Source organism: Prosopis cineraria, unplaced genomic scaffold, assembly GCF_029017545.1.
Source record: "Prosopis cineraria cultivar Desert tree isolate PC_DT_omini unplaced genomic scaffold, ASM2901754v1 PC85, whole genome shotgun sequence".
Taxonomy (NCBI): Eukaryota; Viridiplantae; Streptophyta; class Magnoliopsida; order Fabales; family Fabaceae; genus Prosopis; species Prosopis cineraria.
Genome location: NW_026555412.1, coordinates 61,375 through 80,209, shown reverse-complemented (window position 1 = coordinate 80,209; position 18,835 = coordinate 61,375). Strand labels below are relative to the sequence as shown.

The window sequence follows — 18,835 nt, the reverse complement described above, 5'->3', positions numbered from 1 at the left end:
TCATATTTTTTCATGAAACTCCAATCATTTGATGAGTGTTGATTACCTTTTATTTTTTTATTATCATTTGTGTAATCCTTAATATAAATCATGCCTATAAATAGGGCATGTTAATCGTATTGTAGAGATGAAAGAGAATACAAGAGGAGTTATCTTTTTTTTTTATTGCTTATATTCTTTCTTCTCCTTTCTATTCTCTCTATATTTTATTCATAACACTTTTAATATTTATAATCAATGGAAAATTTATAATTAATTTCTTTAGTTGACTCTCGTCTAGCATTTCTCCGTTTCATTGTCCAATAATCCATTGTTTTTTCTCATTTTTTTATTTTAAAATTCCTTTCCTGTGCTTGCTTTCTCAAATCATCCTCAATTAACATGGTTGATCTTTTCACTCTCAAGCTTTTATTTTCATGCATTTGAAATTTTTTTGTTTGCCCCTACATTCCTGGTGCCAAAAGCAATACTATCTATTCAAGAGGGCTGGTCCATTTACCTCATGTTTTTTATAACCCTCCATATAATTACAAAATGTTAGGAGAATTCCATCACTTGATCACATTTACCTAGACTCAATTTTATAAGTAATACTTGCTGATTCTATAAAATGGCATGCCATTGGACTGCACAATTTAATTTCTTACCTGCAACATGATGGCTTGATAATGGTTGATGATGATTTGTATCTTATGGTAATGAAAAATCATTTTGTAGGTGCTACAAGGCATTGATTCTGATATAAAATGTTATGATGGCTTAAACATAAGATTTCGAGTTTAAGTTAGAACTCGTAGTATTTAAATTCTCCAAATTTAATATCTGTGAATTTTTGTAAAGCTTCTCTCTATTTTTTTAAGACAAACTTTACAAAGAATTACAGGCTTCAATTTCAAAAGAATGTAGATCTCATTCCATAAGCTAATCTATTCATTTATGTACTGCTAGAAATTGAACCATATTTATAGTTGACAAAATTGCAAGCGATAATCTTCTTATGGCATCTTTTTGTCTGAATATGTGTATGCTTTAATCTTCTTTTGATTATAAGTTCAGAATCTTAAATGGCACTAAAAGAAAGCACAGTGAATTTGTTCTCGTACACAGCAAACCTACACATTGAAGTAGAGAAATCAGGTGGTGGCATCAAAGAGAACATTTTGTCTGCCATATCAAATGAATTTATCACATCGGAGTAACAATCTGTATCTTTTCAACCCATACCAAAACATAGCTCCAACAGCGATATAATTACAGGTTGAACCTGTGCCATTGATCCTATATTCTACTTCCTTGCATGACACTGAACTTAATATGCACTTCAACCTCAAAAAGGCACTTAGTAACATAAGTTATCACTATCTTGTAATCATTAACAAAATTGGACTGAAGCCAAATCCTACTTAGAAAGGACACCCTTCACCTAATCAAAACACTATATTTGATAAAATGTATCACAAATTAAGTAAAAGTCAAGTTTTTTACAAGTCAAGCACAATGCTATTGCTGCAACATCATAAAAAATTTTAAAAAAAATTGGTAAGCAAAATGGGGATGGAGAACTATGATGAGCGATACTGCAAAGGTCATCAAGGATTACAAGTGCAGTCATTACTATTAGCAGTGAGATTGAACAAAGTTAGAACAAAATTTGCTTCATCATTTCACAAATAGCGCACACAATTTCTTTCCTCCAATTGGTACAAGGCTTTCTGTGTAGTTGAAAATAAATTCACGTAGATTGAGATCATTACCACATTTGCTGATATCAAACGTCTTTGATTCATTGGTGGTGATATTTATCAGAGAAATTTTTTGTTCATGATTCCACTCTTGATGTTCATCTTCACGAATAACAATATCAGCACAAACCATTTGATTCCTCCAAATAGTCACCGGACGTACCAATCTTGGTAAGAGATAGTAACTATATTTCTTGGCCCAAGATAAACCTGTACCATCCTCCATGACCCACAATTCACCCACGTCTTGCAAAGCAGGAGAAGAAAGCACAGCAAGTTTGTTCTCATACGCAGCAAAACTAATTGATGAAGTATTCCAATCAGGTGTTGGTATGAAAGTAAACACTTCATTTGCTAAGTCAAATGAAAGTACCACAACGTCATAAGTATCTGTATCTTGCTTCCACGCAAGCCCAGACCAAAACATGGATCCATTAACAGTGATGCTTTCAGAACTAAAACTTACGTTCTTGATCCCATATTCTGCTTTCTTCCATGACCCTGACCTCAGTGAATACACTACAACCACCAAAACATCAAAAGGATAACTAGAATCATAAGGGACCACTATCTTATAATCATTAAGAATTGGACTGAAGCCAAATCCTGCACTGCGAGGTCTATGGCTATCTTCAGACTGCACCGTAATAGAGGACACCGGTCTGACCTCTCTAGTCGCTGGATTCCACACTAAAAAGCAAGGAAATCTATTACAAATGCCGACTAAAAGCAATCCATTGCTGGAACCGACGACTCGAAAGGTATTCGAGGAATCGATTAAAGGTGCGTTATCAACTTTCTTGAGTCGCATCTCACGATCGAGCAACCATAAGTCATTCCGTTGGAGAAGAAGAGAAGGATTTTGACTGGTGTGATTGAGGTGTTCTTGGACAAAAGATGGGGTCTTGAAGAGATTCCTCCACCGTTTGCACACACAGCGAAATCGGATAAGCGATTTTGTCGGAAGTCGTATGAGAATGTCTCTGATGATTTCTTCCGGAAGAAACGGAATGCCTTCAGCCATTACCTTCTCCTTCATGGTGCTCGACTGGAAAGAAGAGATCTCTCGGAGGATAGCGTTCTGATCAACTAAGATCACTGCTTCACTAGGCTGCTTCTGCTGAAAAATTTCGTGCCTTTTGTTTCTAAATAAATGATTTAACATAATTTCCGTTATCAAAAAACTAATTTAAAATTTAGAGTAGATACATTGAATTTCCTCGTGGTAGCATTTGGGTGGATGGACTTCAATTTGAATGTTTAAATTTGAAATCTTATAACATTTGATAGTCTATTAAAAATTCTTTATTTGAATGATTTAAACTATTTCAAATATATGAAGGAAAAAATGAATTAACATTCGAAATGAAAATTAAAAATTAAACATGTCATTTATATTTTTTAATAGATAAAAAATGAAGATATAACTGATAATTCATATTAAGCTTGATGGGCTAACTCAAATAAGTTCAAAAAAAATTGAGGTTTGTGCTTGAAAAAATTTTAATATTTTATGTTTGAAAAATTTGAGAACACTTTTTATTATTAAAATATATAAAATATAATAAATATAATTAATTATTTGTGTTTTGTGACATGTTATACTAAGATATCATATATTTAAGTATATTATATTTTTTCATATTCAACCAGTTGCTTATGGTGTGAAAGCAATCCCTCTCAATTTTTTGTGATTAAAATGAGAAAAAATAATTATTTTGTCCCTTAACTTTTAATTCAATAATGATTCAGTCTCTCAAGTTTAACTTATCATAACTTAGTCCCTCAAATTTAGTCCATTTAAAAATTTTATCCTTGTCATGAGTGAGACAGACTGGACTTGTTAATGTGTCGCAAATAATGATTACATGGCATTTTATATTACAAAAATAAAATACCAAAAAACAAATAAAATATGAAATTTAAAAGAAATGGAGACGAGTCCGAATCGAACAAGAATAAAAAAGTGCAGAGCGATGGATGAAAGTTAAAACTTGAAAGATCCTAACAATGTCTCGAAAGTAATCCTAACAAACTTGCTCCCAATTCCAATCTCTCCCAACATTACCCACATTATCATTTCTTAGCGACGACTCTGCCAACATAATTGACAAGTATTCTGGCGTTTCAAAGTTCCTCAACACATCGTCTCAAACCGACATCTCTATCCTATAAAATTTATTGAATTAGAATGTACAATACGATTCAAGAAAATGGTCACATCAATGTCATTATATACTATAAAATTAGTTGGAGAGTAAAAGAGGTCTTTACATAAGAAAGGCGCTACTTGGGTACCCAAATTGAAGGGACCGATCAAAATTTAGGCAATTTTGTGGGTTACAGGATTCATCTATGGGAAGACTTGGAGGAACAATCTGGTTTTGAGGATATGAAGAAGCCATCATTTGATTTTGTTGTTGAGCTTCGACATAAATATCATGAATGGTGACATCATGGATGCTTTTTCTTTCCTCTTTTTGCTCCCTTTCGTAGTAGGATAATGCTTGTTGTTGTTGTTCCCTTTCTTTGCTTGGCGATTAAAGTATTTCTGAGCGTGACTAGCAATCTGAGTTGGCGACCTTGTCTGCACAACATATCTAGAAATGTTCTTCCAATCTCCCTTCCCGTATCTTTCCAATCCATCCACAAATAACCTATAATAAGAAAGCCAAAAAAAAAAAATCAAGACATTTATGATAAAAAAGAAAAAAAGGAAACAAAATCAAATGGGCATGCACATACAGGTGTTCTTCTTCAGTCCATCGGGTTCCCTTGTTGATTTGGGTATGGATAGTTGTCAGTGCCTTAGAGTTGAATGAAGGTTGATTTACCAATTGTTGCCCATTAGAGAACCCAGGGCCGAATGAAAACACAGATGTCAACTGTGATAACCCTTGATGTGGTTGGGGAGTTGAGTGAGCGTGAGATGGGTCCAATTCTGCCATGCAAGCAGGATTCACCTTCATAATATTTTGTGAGTTAGGCTGATTTATGAAGGTTGAATTTGCATTGGAACAGTAGGCCGATTCATTAGGGTTGATTGATGCACTGGCCATGATTGGTGCGTTGGAGGCTCATGTGAAAGATTTTGTGGTCCTAATTGATGCATTGATGGAATGGCATGGTTCTCGTTTTGATTCATAGGGTCCACAAGCATGTCTATGGTAAAATCATATATGCTGCCTCTTTTGCTCTTTTTGTTTCCTCGATCAATTTGGTGTTTATAGTATTTCTGAGCATGACTGGCTACTTGAGCTGGTGTTCTTGTCAGCACCACATTTTTAGAAATGGCAGTCCATTTTCCCTTCCCATATTGCTGCAATCCACGCAGGAAGCATCTGTTAAAAAAACAATATAAGAAGGTCATTAGTCATCATATTATTTAGTATATGTTATAAATATTTTTATTAATGTCCATTATGTCACCTATGATCCCCCATTTTAAGTGTTGTTACAGTATTAAGCAATTATCTTCACAATATATTGTTATAGAAATTAAATGGAATAAATTTTAGTATTGTTCTATACATCCTCTAAGTAATAAAAATATACAAGAGTTCTCTCCTATGGACTCTCTTTAGTTTTATTTATCTTCCAGAAGGAATGGATAATTTATTTTGTAAGTCATTTTGTATATAAAAAAAGGAGTTAATTTTATGTATAGAGTAAAATATTATAAATAAAATTGTTTTTTAAAAAATGATGCATTTAAATAAGAATAAATTGATAAATTTCTATCTGAGTGAGGAAGTATTATTTTCTTTTCACTAATTTCTTAGCAAATTTGCCAAATAAATTCATAAGAAAAGTCATTCAATTGAAAACACACCAAGAGAAAGAAAAACAAAGCAATTGAAATGGAAAAAAAAAAATGTATAGATACGTACATGTGTTCAGCCAAAGCCCATTTCTTTTTCTTGGTGCCAGTATTGTTTGGTGGCTCCAAGTTCAATGAAATCTGCTTCGTTGAATTCCAGTTGGAAGGCCAAGTGCTTGGGTACATGGGTGGGACTTGAGCTTGACCTGCTTCATTCTCATTAAGGGGAGCCTGACTTGCTTCAAGCTCATTTAGGAGAGCCTGACTCTCTTCATTTTCGTTAAGCAGAGCCTGGCTTGTTTCATTCTCACCTAGGAGAGCCTGAACCACTTCATCCTCTTCAAGCAGAGTTTGATCTACTTCATTGTCATCAAGTAGAGCCTGACTCGCTTCATTCTTTGACCCAGTATTGTCTTCATAGAAGCTTTTAACAACTATTCCAAGATCTTTGGTAAGTTGCTCTAATGTATACTCGTAGTCCATGTCACTCAATAGTAGTTCCTTTGTCTGTAACATTTCAATTGTATGTTAATTAAGAGCTTTATAATAATAGTTACTGCAATTCCATGTTAATAACTATAAGAGCAAATAACAAATTATTAGTACAAATAAATAATACACACACACTCTAAAAATTATATTCTCTATCTATAGTTATGCTATATTTCAATACATTTATATTAGACCAGTTTTACATAGGTTAATAATTTTTCGGTTTTAGTAAATTTTATTATTTAATTTAATAAAAATATTTTGAATAATATTTTAAATCATTACGAGAAATAAATGAAAACTAACCTGCTTTTTATTTTTATTCACCTAATAGCCTAAACTAGATCGCTTGACCTTAAACAAGCACAGATAGTAATGTTAACGTTTGTCTCTTCACCCTCAGATTGTTTTTGGCCAGTCCCTATTTGCAGACCTCGATCTATAACTATGGAGGGTTTTATTTTTATTTTTCATAGGTAAAACGTGGCTTGTTTTTATCACTAGTAGCATGGAGAGTTGTGCATTTGAAATGATTGACAAAGAGGAGCGGATTTGCTGATCCTCACCCTGCATTATATTTGATGGCCAGAAAGAGAGGTGCATGCATGATAAGGCTTATTATATGCAACGTGTACTATTATGTTTTATCTATTATGATTTATAAAAATTTATAAAAATAAATTTTCTTTGTTACTAATTAGAAAGTCTTGATTTAATTTAAATAATCCAAATTTAATATTAAAATTTTATAATTTTTTAAATTAATTATCCAAATTTGCTCTGAATAGTTCAAATTTAAATTTTTTAACTTGTAGTATTTTTAAAAAAAAATGGGAAGTGTCAGATAAGATATTATATTTATTCTTTATATTGTGTTTATTAAAATAAATTTTTAAAAAATTTATTAGTAAATATGGATTTAATAGAATACATTAGGATACTCAATTTATAAAAATTAAAAAAATAAATAATAAATTGAATCGTTCTTATTATATTTGTATTATGCAATTTTATAAATTATAAAAATTTTAATAAACATCATGATTGTATACTTTGCATATAATAAGTTTTATCATGCACCTCTCTCTAGCCATTAGATACATCGCAGGTAAGGATTTTCCAAAAACACTGCACAGATTTTCATCAAATAAATTCCGTTCCCTTGAAAAAGATGTCACCGTTCACGTGCGTGCCCTTGTGATGAGTTATGTCAAACAGCAAGATTATACGTTTCATAAATATTAATAAAGAGATATCAAGAAAATTAAACAAATAAAAATCAAGCAAATCCATACTCATACGAAATATTTCAAGGAAAAAAATTACTTATAGCAAAATATAATCGGACATAGATGTCACAAAAATAAATTATAAGATGATAGATGCAACATAAACAAAAGACTTCATAGTTCTTCCACGTATATTCAATCAAGCTTATATAAAATTTAAGGAACATAGAGTTAAGGCTTACCTGTACGAGAAATTGACGGAAACTATACTCTTGCACTTCGAAAGTCTCTGTATAGATTCGTAATCAACTTTGGTAGAAAAATTGGATAGATCTTCTTCATTATCTACACCTATTTATAATATAAAGGAGAGAAGAAAATAAGTATTTTAAATAGTTTTTTATTGGATGTTTATTAAAAGAAATATTTTTTTTATTAGATACAGTTATAAAGAATCAGATTTCTTTCTCTCTTTCTTTTTTTTTTTTACGAACCAATAAGTATGTGAGCTCAACTAGATATAAGTCAAACTCAAATTCAAATGAAAATATTAAAAAATTAGAGAATTCACAAATTTCACATATCTGTTTGACTTTGTTTGTTCAATTTTTATTTAGATAATAATCTGGTTTTACATGAAAAATAAATGAAACTCACGTAAAGTTTTATTCAAAATAAATTTACCTCAAAGATTTAGTTTGAGATTGTCAAGTATATAAATTACAGGAATTTCCTTCTCGATTTAAATTATTTATATTTTAAACTAGAAAAGGTTAACAATATATATTTAATTTCCAATAGAGATAAGTTTAAAATATATTTTACAAATATCTTTTGTACAAAGATCGCATCGGATTGGTCCCAATGATCATATTCCACTAGTTCGTTATGGCGTGAAAACAATCCTTCTCAATTTTAGAGATTAAATTGAACTCAAATTAAATTAAACTATTGGCGAATTAGATAATTCACAAATTTCACACGCTTACGGGCTTGCTCAATTGCTTCTATATAATAATATAGTTTTACCTGCAAAGTAAATGAAAATTAATTAAAATTTTATTCAAAATAAATATAATTCAACTACTTAAATTGAGATTATCATGTTTATAAATTGCAAAAATTTCTTTCTTAATTTTTACAAATCTTTTTCGGTTTTTAGAATAGAATTGTTTATTTTTAAGCTAGAAAAGAATATATACATATACACACACACACACATATTAATTTAAAACAGAAATAAGAAAAAAAAATCTTTTACAAATATATTTTGTGTAACTATCATATCGGATTTGGTCCCAATAATCATATTCAGCCAGTTTCAATTTTTTTTTTTTTTGCCTTTGTTTTCTCAATTTTTCTTTGTATAATAATCTAGTTTTACCTGCAAAATAAAAAAGTTAAGTAAAATTTTAATGTCCGGGTGTTGAGAGAGAGAATTTTTTAAGTTGATAAGAAAAACTAACCCAAGTCAAGTTTAAGATCATTTATACACTCTCGCGTATAGTTTAGGGACAAAAATGATTCTTAACTCTATTTTCTTTTAAGAAAGTATTATTTAATTTTGTATGAAATTAATGTAAAATCAAACACCCTAAAGTAATGTAAAATTGCAAAATTTTTCAATTAAATTTGAGAAACTAAGTAATAAATTGTTATATAGTTAGTAACAATAACAAATTTTAGCAAATAAATATCATATTCCTCTATCTTTTTCCCCCTACAGGAAAGGAGGGGGAAATAATTCCAAAAATTTACTCTTTTATTTTTTGTAAATAAAAGTTTAAATAAGTTAGGTTATGAGAATCCTCAAGCCATGTTTCCATACTCAAAAAATACTCACAAAAATAATTATAGATTGCCTATCAACAAGGCCTTTTGATAATAGATTTGATCCAAAATTTTTCTTTCAAGATAAAAGAATTTGTCATTGAAATGAAAATATTTTAATGTAAAATAAAATTTTGGACCTTCAATTATAGACTTAGAATATACTTGAACCCTAAATTTATTTTTGTTACATTTGAAGCCCCTACCGTTAATTTGGACTTGCAAGTTAATGCCGTAACTCTATGACTCTGGAGACTTCAAATATTTCTGATCGATTCCCAAATCTTTCTTCTGGAGACTTCAAATCGCTTCCTGGTCAATAGTGTCAGGAGCACCATTGTTGGATTTGATCTCCTGGAGAAATATCTCCACGTCAAACCTTGGATCGAGTATCAACCGCCAAAGTTGTTGTTCTTTCAAGGTCACATCCGAAACAAAAACTCCAAGAAGCATCTCCTTTCCAGAAGATGTTGAAAGTGGAGATCATTTATAGAGTTGCTAGAAGAAAAGGAGAAGCCATCGGATCAGCACACACAAAGCTCGAGCTAATTCATGGGGGAGATACTATATGTTCATTCTAACGTCGCTGAAGTTGGGAAGTGCACAAAACTGCGACCAAGATGGGACAAGATTTCAAAGTTGCAAATTTGAAAGCTAAATTGTAAATATATGAAGTTGAATTGTAAATATTGTAAAATCACTTGCAAATCAGATTGAAAATTGTGAAAGTTTTTTTTTTTTTTAATTTTAGAAGGTCACTTGTAAATCCTGAAAATTTAATTATAAATAGTGGAAAACAAGTTGCAAGTCATTTGTATTTTTTTTTTTTTACCTAATTCAAATATTCAAGAGAGAGTTACATCCAAAGACCATTTTAAGAAATTATTCGCAAACAAAAACTAATACAAAATGAATTATTATTAAAATGCAAATGCAATTTGTTTTTATCAAATGAAACTTGTAATTCTTATTTATGAATAATTTGTTTGAATAGTCTTTAAACGTGATTCTCCTAATGCTTAATAACTTGATTTATAACCAACCTTAAACTTATAATTAAACTTCTAATATTTATAATCAATTGACAATTTATAGTTAATCCTCATTAACTAACTCTCATCTAACATATCTCTGTTTCAGTATCAAGTGAATTCCTTTTTTTTTTTCATTTATTTTTATTTTGTAATTCGCTTCCTGTGCTTGTTTTCTCAAATCATGCCAATTAACATGATTGATCTTCTTCTCACTCTTAAATCATCACAATTAGCATGACCTTTGAAATTTTTTGTTTGCCCCTGTAGTCGTGGTGCCAAAAGCAATACTAGCATTCAACTATCTGAAAAATATAATAAATTAATTAGACATAGTTCTACTAACAATAGGGGGTTTTGAAAAATAAAATTAAATATTAGGAGGGTTAATTTTAAATTTTTAAAGGTGAGGGAATTATATACAGCTGTTTCAATGTTTAGGAGAGCTTTATGCATTTAGCCTATTATTTAAAAATATTGTCATTTAAAGATTTAAACATCATTTACAAAAAAAAAAAGACATAATGTTAATAATTTTAAACTATTAAGTAATATAATGTTATAAAATGCTGGAGATTCTTTTCAATCACTACTTTTCAACAGATCACAAGTGTTAATGAATAATAATTTTTAAAAGTCAAATATGGAACTTCTTTACATTGAATTGGTTGTAAGATTAGATTTTTTTTTAAAAGATATATATTTTAAAAACACATTTACGAATGATCTTGAACGTGTTCATTTGAAGTCACAAAAATATGGGAGAATGAAAATAAAGTCCCAAAGCTGATTAAAAAAAATCTCAAAACTCAAAAACTTATTATAGTTAAGTTGATGAAAAAAATCCTGTAAAAAGAAGTTATAAATATTGATTCAAATAGTTAAAAAATAAGAATTTCAATTGCAAATGAGTATTTTAAATTCAAATATCTTATTTGCAGTTAAAATTTTTAGATTATTTGAATTAACATTTACAAATAATTTTTCAAAAAACTTAATCGGGGACCTAACAGTAATAAATTTTGGATTTTTGGCTTTAATCGGGGACCTAACAGTAATAAATCGGGGACCTAACAGTAATAAATTTTTAGATTATTTAAAGTCATCATTAACTGTCAAACTTTTAACGATAACAAGTGCATGTAGTTACTAAAAGTCTAAGTTTCTACAGCTTTTTTTTTATTCAAAAAACTGACAATTAAATTTGAAAACTTAATTCTAAGAGCTTAAAGTACCTTGAATAGATGAGATTCATTTCTTAAATGAAGATGTTCTATTTAAAACAGGGTTCTTAATAACCCTTTCTTTTTCGGTTTATTGTGATCTTTGAGAATGTTGATAGATGGAGAGGGTCATGTTCCACATACGGTTGTTATTGGAGGTTGTAAATGAATAGTTGTCGTAAAATGATAATCATATACTCATTCTAATCTGTCAGGGCATTATGAATGATTAAATGAGGGTGTGTCTCTTGCTATTTTGTATGAGTCGTCTGTTATAAGCTAACTTGCATATATTTTTTGCACCGTTAAACATTCAATTATGTTACTGTGAGTCTAATAATTCTTAAACTCTAAATGCTTTGAGTTTGATATCAGTGTATGCTATAGGATCGATAGGTTTCACAGTTTATTTTGGTTCGTCAAGACATGCACGTCTCTTTCAGGTACTTCCCCAAAAATGGCATTGTCAACTCATATACTTTGCCTATCATACATATTTATTTATTTACACATAAAAAATTTTATTCAACTTGTGCAAAGTTTGGAAGACGCAATTTAGTTATAAATACTTTATATAATATTGATAATTTAATAAGATTGATATGTTAATTCAAGAAATGAGTTATAGCTTTATAAAGATTAAAAATCTGCAGTTTTACAAACGAGAGAGAGGCAGAGAGGGAGGGAGATTAATTATATGCTGTAGTAAATACGTGTTATTCACTTTGAAAGGGATTTGCCACTCAATTCATTCCATCCAATACCATATTAATAAACAAAGTCAAAGACAGATAATATAATTGATGAAAAAATTGAAGTACATTATATTTTTAAAAAAAAAGAAAAAAAGTTAAACATGTCTGTACATGAGCGGTCCACAGTAATACCAATGGATAGTACACTTAAAAAAAGAGAAAAAGAAAAGAAAAGAAGGTAAACATGTTGAATATAATTAGTATGCATTCTTGCCAAGTCTACTGACTTTGCAACGAATGAGACATGATTACGTAAAGAAGGTAAAATTAAACTATAAATTCTTTCAATTCTTCTGCAAAAGTGCTGGCAAGAATGTGACTGCTGAATACAAAATATGCAATTCTACTACAAAAGTGATGGAGCTTTTGGGGTTTGACTTCCCCCAAAAATACGTAACATGAAAATCACAAGATAATGCATAATCATATAATATATTTGAAGGAATTCCTGAAAATGCTGAATACAAAATATGATGTAGTCTAATGCTGCAAATTCAAAATATAAAGCGAAAAAAAAATGCTTAGAATTAACAACTAACACAATAAACTTACTCAGTAATAATGTTCTTCTCCACTTCTCCTTGATGACTCTTGGATTCTGGGTTGAGTTGCAAGATGTACACATTTCACCTATACCCGTCGAATCTGGAATAGAGTGATTGACAATCATAGAATTCCTTTTCTTGCTATTCATTTCAGGAGCAGTAAATGACACGAGTGTAGCAAATTCTACGTCACCAGAAATCCTGGTATGTTTCAGGTTGCTCTTGGAACTGGAGGACTCACTTGGAGTGGAAAGGAGCTGATCACTGTCAAATAAGGCGAAAATAGAAGCCTATATTGAATTTATTTTATAAAGATAAATCAAATGAGAGTTGGTTAAACGACTAGTTCTAACATATAAAAGATTAAATTAACACACTTGTGGTTTGATCACATAAAGGGCAGGATCCTTTGAAACCCAAATGAGCAACAATTTTGTGACACAAATGAATGATAATAAAATATTGTTACATATGGTAACTGTGCTTCGAAGTATGTAAGCTTCTCCAGGATCTCTGGGTCATCACTGCATTGAGACACACTAAGAGAAGATGTTTTTTTGCCTAAGGTTGAATTCACCGATCTTGATTCTCATGACCATCTCTCTTCTAGCAAGAATATGAAGTGTTCGAGGGAAATATCTTTTCCTAGAATTCCGGGGGAAAAATATAGTATACACATGAATCCTGTAGGAATTGACAGTATCAAATTGTCTACCTGTCTGATGAAGGATAATTTTTGTTAAATTATTCTGCAAACTTGAGCAAGCAACTATTGAACAGTAGTTTCTGATCAAATTATTCTGTCAGGATTATTAAAAACCTTGGTAGTATCATCATAGTTTGAAAGTTGAGGATTGTCTAGAAGTGAAGGGAATAACATTTTAAAAAATGCCGGACTGATAAATTAAGAATGAAGAATAAGGAAAAATACCAGATTCACCTTTGTAGAATCCCAGAACACCCATCTGGACGACAACTACAGGAGGCACAATATCTGAAATCTTGTCATTCACAGCATTCAGAGTGGTGTCACCAAACAAACATAGTCTAAAAGTTTTTATCTGAAATGAAAAATAAGGTAGGATTAAAGGATATCATAACAGTGGCACTTGCATATATTATTCTGGATTTGGTAAAGTACTAACTCCTAATCAGCTATACATAGTGTTAGTCTTTTGTAGTTCTCAATCCCAGTCTGGTGATCCTGGATGGAACTGAACCATCGCAAAAACCCCACAACATCTGTAATGAACAACTAAACATTAAAACAGAGAGAATAATGAAAAAGATACCACAGAACTTGTCAAATTAATAAAAAACCACACTAAATATCTGTTTTTCATCCATCAAACATATCTTGTTATTAAGACTGCTCAAGTTCAATGAAGAAATTCATATCCCTGTGTGTTCCTATCTTTTTCTTAAGCCATTTTACAAGTTCAAGTCTAAATGAAGAAAATATTAGAAATGGTGAAAAAAAGTTAGTGCAATCACATGATGAACTTACTCCATAGATAGGCATCTCAAGGATTCCTCAGGTCTCAGGATCGGTATCACTTGGCTATAAAGAAAAACCATTAATGTCAATGTATATGCAGCCACTTTGCCCAGAAGTAGTAAGACGTTTGCAGATTTGCTGGGAGGAGAGAGGAAAAATAGTTTTGAATCAACTATCTTGGAGTGTACATGATTTTTTGTTTTTTTTGTTTTTTTTTTTTGTTTTTTGAGGACGATCAATAGATAGGCATCTCCACAATGAATTTACTCCATAGATAGGCATCTTAACATGTCAGCATTGACAGTCATGAACTTGAAATATTGTAGGGACTTCATATTTAAGGTTGTACTGAAAAATGAAGCAAATGACTGGGTTAATGATTAGTTCCTTCAAAAAAAAAAAATTACAGATAGAAACATACCAGCAGAAATAGACAACAGCTGAAAAAATATACCTGCAGACTCAAGTAAGGGGCATCATCAGCACGAGTTATGATTCATGAATCAAGAATTGGAACAAAGAAAAAAGGCACAGAGCATAGGTAACAAGTAGTAGGAAAACAGAGACCCAAAAATTGAAAACTTGTGAAACAATAATGATAATGGAAAAATAAGATGAATATATGGAAGGTACTTATTGAGCGGTTGAGATGAAGAAAGATCTTTCTCCCCAGGCTTATTGTGGCCAAAGATGGCCAGTCTTTCTTCAGCAGGTGAGATGAAGAAAAATCATGGAACAAAGAGCGACAGCTAACCTTTCTCAGCAAAGACGAGAGAAGTGGAGGCTGCGTTGGCCAAAACCTAAATCGGACTTCTGAAAAAGCAAACGTGTAGTCGCCTCTAAATAGGGCTTTTCTCCCAGCAAGTTGCATCGCCTTTACAGAACAATTCAGGCAAAGTCGCATAAGCACCAATTTCCACATGTATTAATCAAAGAGCAAGTGGCATTTACCTGATCAGAGAGAAACTACACTCTGAGAAAATTGCCGCACCTGCATGTTGCAGAAACAAAGAAACCAAATAGAGAACAAATGAAAGAATAATCAGAGAAATAATTCAAAATTCAAAGTAGAAGATAAGAGGCGCCAGTTACAATGAATGAAAGAGAATGAATAAATAAAAGAAGAATAATAGCAGCCGAATGGATGAGCAGAGTTTTCATTTTCAAGGCCTTTTTTCTAAAAGAAAAAAGAAAAAGAGTTGCGAAGAAGGGCATCAATTGAACAGTAAGAGGGGAGAAATAGAAAGAGAGAGAAATTATACATTATATTCAAGATAGACCATATAATAAATGAATCCAACCAATAAGGGAAGAGGAAAATTCCAACCTGTCCAATAAGATATCACCAACACCCGACCAATGAGCTGCGTTTTACAAGATTTGTATAATAAGGTTGATTGATCACAATTACATAACCCATACTTGCTGATTCTATAAATGGCATGCCATTGGGCTGCAAAATTTTCTTACCTGCAACATGATGGCTTGATAATGGTTGATGATGATTGGTATCTTATAGCAATGAAAAAACATTTTGTTGGCACTAATAGGCTTTGATTTAAACATAAAAGACTATGATTTCCTAAACATAAAACTTCGAGTTTAAGTTACTATAAATATGACATCTTTAGGACTTGGGAATAAGTATATCTGAGTGCTGTGTAGAGGATTCAAACTCAAATTGTTAATGAAAGATATTGTCTTTTCTTATTATTTGAGCTATTTAGATTTCCACTCTATTAATAATTAGTCCCTTTCAGCAATCATTTTACAAAAATTTACCGTTGCCAAAGTTGGTAATATGCAAGATTTGAATCCTCTAAAGTTGATAAATGTAAAATTTTCTTTCTTTTTCCTTAATTTTTTTATCATTTTATAATTTTTCATAAAATATTAAACCTTCTCTTTCTTTTTTTCAAAGGCAAGTTTTACAAAAACTTACAGATCTCAATTCCAAAAAAGTTAAATCTCATTCCATGATATTAAGATTCAGCTAATCCATTCATTTATGTGCAATGTACTACTTGAAACTGAACCATATGTTATAGTTGACAAAGTTGCAGCAAGCAATAATCTTCTTATGGCATCTTTTTTGTCTAAATAGGTGCATGCTTTAATTTTCTTTTGTTTAAAGGTTCAGAATACCTACGTATCCAAGTAGAGCAATCAGGTGTTAGCATCAAAGCAAACACTTCTTCTACCATGTCAAATGAAATTATTACATTGTAGTAACAATTTGTATCTTTCAAACCCATACCAAAATATAGCTCCAACAATGATATAATTTCAGATATACCAATGCCATTTTTTCTATATTCTACTTCCTTCCATGACCCTGAACTTAATAAATACACTTCAACCAGAAGAACCTCAAAAGAGTAACATAAATTATCACTATCTTGTAATCATTAAAAAAAATAGTTTGAAGCCAAATCCTAAATAGAAAGGACACCCTACACCTCTAATAGATACGGACACCTATCTGACCTTGCATAAGAAAAGATTTTCATCCAATCAAAACACAACATCTGGTAAAATGCATCGCTAATTAGACCAAAAGTCAAGTTTTTATGGAAGTCAAGCGCAATGCTATTGTTGTGACAGCATAAAAAACTAAAAGAAAAAGGGAAAGCAGAACAGGGAAGGAGAACTATGATGATAGATACTGCCAAAATAAGATCTTCCCAATGTTTGCACAAGGATTTGCATATGATGTGTAATCTTATAAGAAGTCGATTAAAAATGTCAAAAATAATACCGAGGTCCTTCACATCACACATTGTCATCTATTTCTTAGTGCTCAAGGGAAGAAGGAATTACTCGTAAGGAAGTGAAAAATGGTATGTGACATCAAAAATTACATCTACATGAAGTAAATTCTGTGCAAATATAGTTCTAATCCCCCAATGATCTAAAGAGCACATATCCTCTTGCAAGATGAAAATCTGCTTCCACCAACAATTGCATTTAATAAATTTCTACCTTACAAATGAAATGAAAAGGCAGGATATTCAATTTTTTTCCCCTTGTGAGTGATATAAAATCATCGGTATATTACATGGACAACAAATCCAGCCAAATCCAAACATCAATAACTAAATTATATATCCATCTTTGAAAGAGAACTGAACAACAAAATCTATAAATGAGTCAAATAAAGTTAGAAACGTCCAGTAGTAAATATACATGTGCATTGATATATCTTCTTCGAAGTGCATCAAGGATTACAAGCACAGTCATCACTATTAGTAGTGAGATTGAACAAAAAAGAAAAAATTTTGCTGCATCATTCTCCACTTAACATTTAATACCATCAATGACTCTAGACCTTATACAAATATCACACACAATTTCTTTCCTCCAATTGGCATTAGGCTTTCTGTGTAGGTGAAAATAAAGTTACTTCCATTGACATCACCACATTTGCTGATATCAAACGTCCTCAATTCATTGGTAGTGATATTTATCAGAGAGATTTTTTGTTCATGATTCCACTCTTGGCGTTCATTTTCACAAACAACAATACCATCACAAACAATTTGATTCCTCCAAATACTCACCGGACGTGCCAAGCATGGAAAGAGACAGCTACTACATTTCTTAGACCAAGATGCACCTGTAACATCCTCCATCACCCACCATTCAATCCAAGATTCAGAGTCTTGAATAGCAGGAAAAGAAAGCACAGCAAGTTTGTTCTCATACACAGTAAACCCAGATCTTGAAATTGAAGTAGACCAATCAGGTATTGATGTCAAAGTAAACACTTCATTTGCTATGTCAAATGAAACTATCACTTCGTAATAAGTATCTGTATCTTGTTTCCACCCAAACCCAAACCAAAACATAGCTCCATTAACAGTGATGCTTTCAGAACAAAGACCTACGCCCTCTATCCCATATTCTACTTCCTTCCATGACCCTGAGCTTAATGAATACACTACAACAAGCAGAACCTCATAAGGACAAACAGAATCATAAGTTACCACTATCTTATAATCATTAACAATTGGACTGAAGCCAAATCCTATACTGAAAGGGCTATCTGCACCTGTAATAGAAGGTGGCACCTGTCTGACCTCTCTAGTCGCTGGATTCCACAATAAAAGGGAAGGAGATATAATATAATGATTGACCCAAACACAGAGCAAGCCATTGCTGGAACCGACGACTCGAAAGGTATTCGAGGAATCGATCAAAGGTGCGTTATCAACTTTATCGAGTTGCATGTCACGATTGAGCAACCATAAGTCATTCCGTTCGAGAAGAAGAGAAGGATTTTGATGACTAGTGTGATTGAGATGTTCTTCGATGAAAGATGGGGTCTTGAAGAGATTTCTCCACTGTTTGCACACACGCCGAAATCGGATCAGGGATTTTGCCGGAAGCCGTTTGAGAATGTTTCTGATTATTTCTTCTGGAAGAAACGGCCCGTCGCCAGCCATTACCATATGCTGCTTCATAGTGCTCGACTGGAAAGAAGGGAGCATCAGGGCTCTTATGCTTTATATTTCTACATGATTTAACCTAAATTTTCTATTGTCGTAAAACAAATTTAAAATTTAACCTTTTTTTTTTTTTTTTACCAACTGGCTAGGAGCTGGATTCCCTCCCCTGCAAAGTAGAAAAGTAAAAAAATCAATACAAATCTAGACTGTTATATTAAATTT

The 18,835-nt window shown here is 31.6% G+C and overlaps 3 protein-coding genes across 13 annotated transcripts; all 3 read right to left on the bottom strand.

The window, feature by feature from the left end:
• Positions 1 to 1,659: 1,659 nt before the first annotated feature.
• LOC129295301 (F-box/kelch-repeat protein At3g06240-like) lies at positions 1,660 to 2,769 on the bottom strand. Its single transcript, XM_054933810.1, has one exon. It carries the CDS (start codon positions 2,764 to 2,766, stop codon positions 1,660 to 1,662), a length of 1,107 nt encoding a protein of 368 aa, XP_054789785.1. The 5' UTR covers positions 2,767 to 2,769.
• A 1,965-nt stretch (positions 2,770 to 4,734) lies between these two features.
• On the bottom strand, positions 4,735 to 6,045 carry LOC129295300 (transcription factor KUA1-like). The gene is made up of 2 exons (XM_054933809.1): positions 5,633 to 6,045; positions 4,735 to 5,083 (listed from the first exon to the last, which is right to left on the bottom strand). Exons 1-2 carry the CDS (start codon positions 6,043 to 6,045, stop codon positions 4,735 to 4,737), a joined length of 762 nt encoding a protein of 253 aa, XP_054789784.1.
• Positions 6,046 to 12,997: 6,952 nt separating this feature from the next.
• On the bottom strand, positions 12,998 to 18,628 carry LOC129295296 (putative F-box protein At5g62660). Of its 11 annotated transcripts, none has more exons than XM_054933799.1 (6): positions 15,117 to 18,628; positions 14,799 to 15,039; positions 14,587 to 14,619; positions 14,175 to 14,513; positions 13,813 to 13,909; positions 12,998 to 13,728 (listed from the first exon to the last, which is right to left on the bottom strand). In XM_054933799.1, the coding sequence occupies exon 1, from the start codon at positions 18,626 to 18,628 to the stop codon at positions 17,495 to 17,497; it is 1,134 nt and encodes a 377-aa protein (XP_054789774.1). In that variant the 3' UTR covers positions 12,998 to 13,728; positions 13,813 to 13,909; positions 14,175 to 14,513; positions 14,587 to 14,619; positions 14,799 to 15,039; positions 15,117 to 17,494. The 11 variants fall into 11 exon arrangements, with proteins under 11 accessions (XP_054789774.1, XP_054789776.1, XP_054789777.1 ...); XM_054933801.1 differs by having other exon boundaries at positions 14,920 to 15,039; XM_054933802.1 differs by having other exon boundaries at positions 12,998 to 13,351; positions 13,599 to 13,728; positions 14,175 to 15,039.
• Between the last annotated feature and the right edge of the window lie 207 nt (positions 18,629 to 18,835).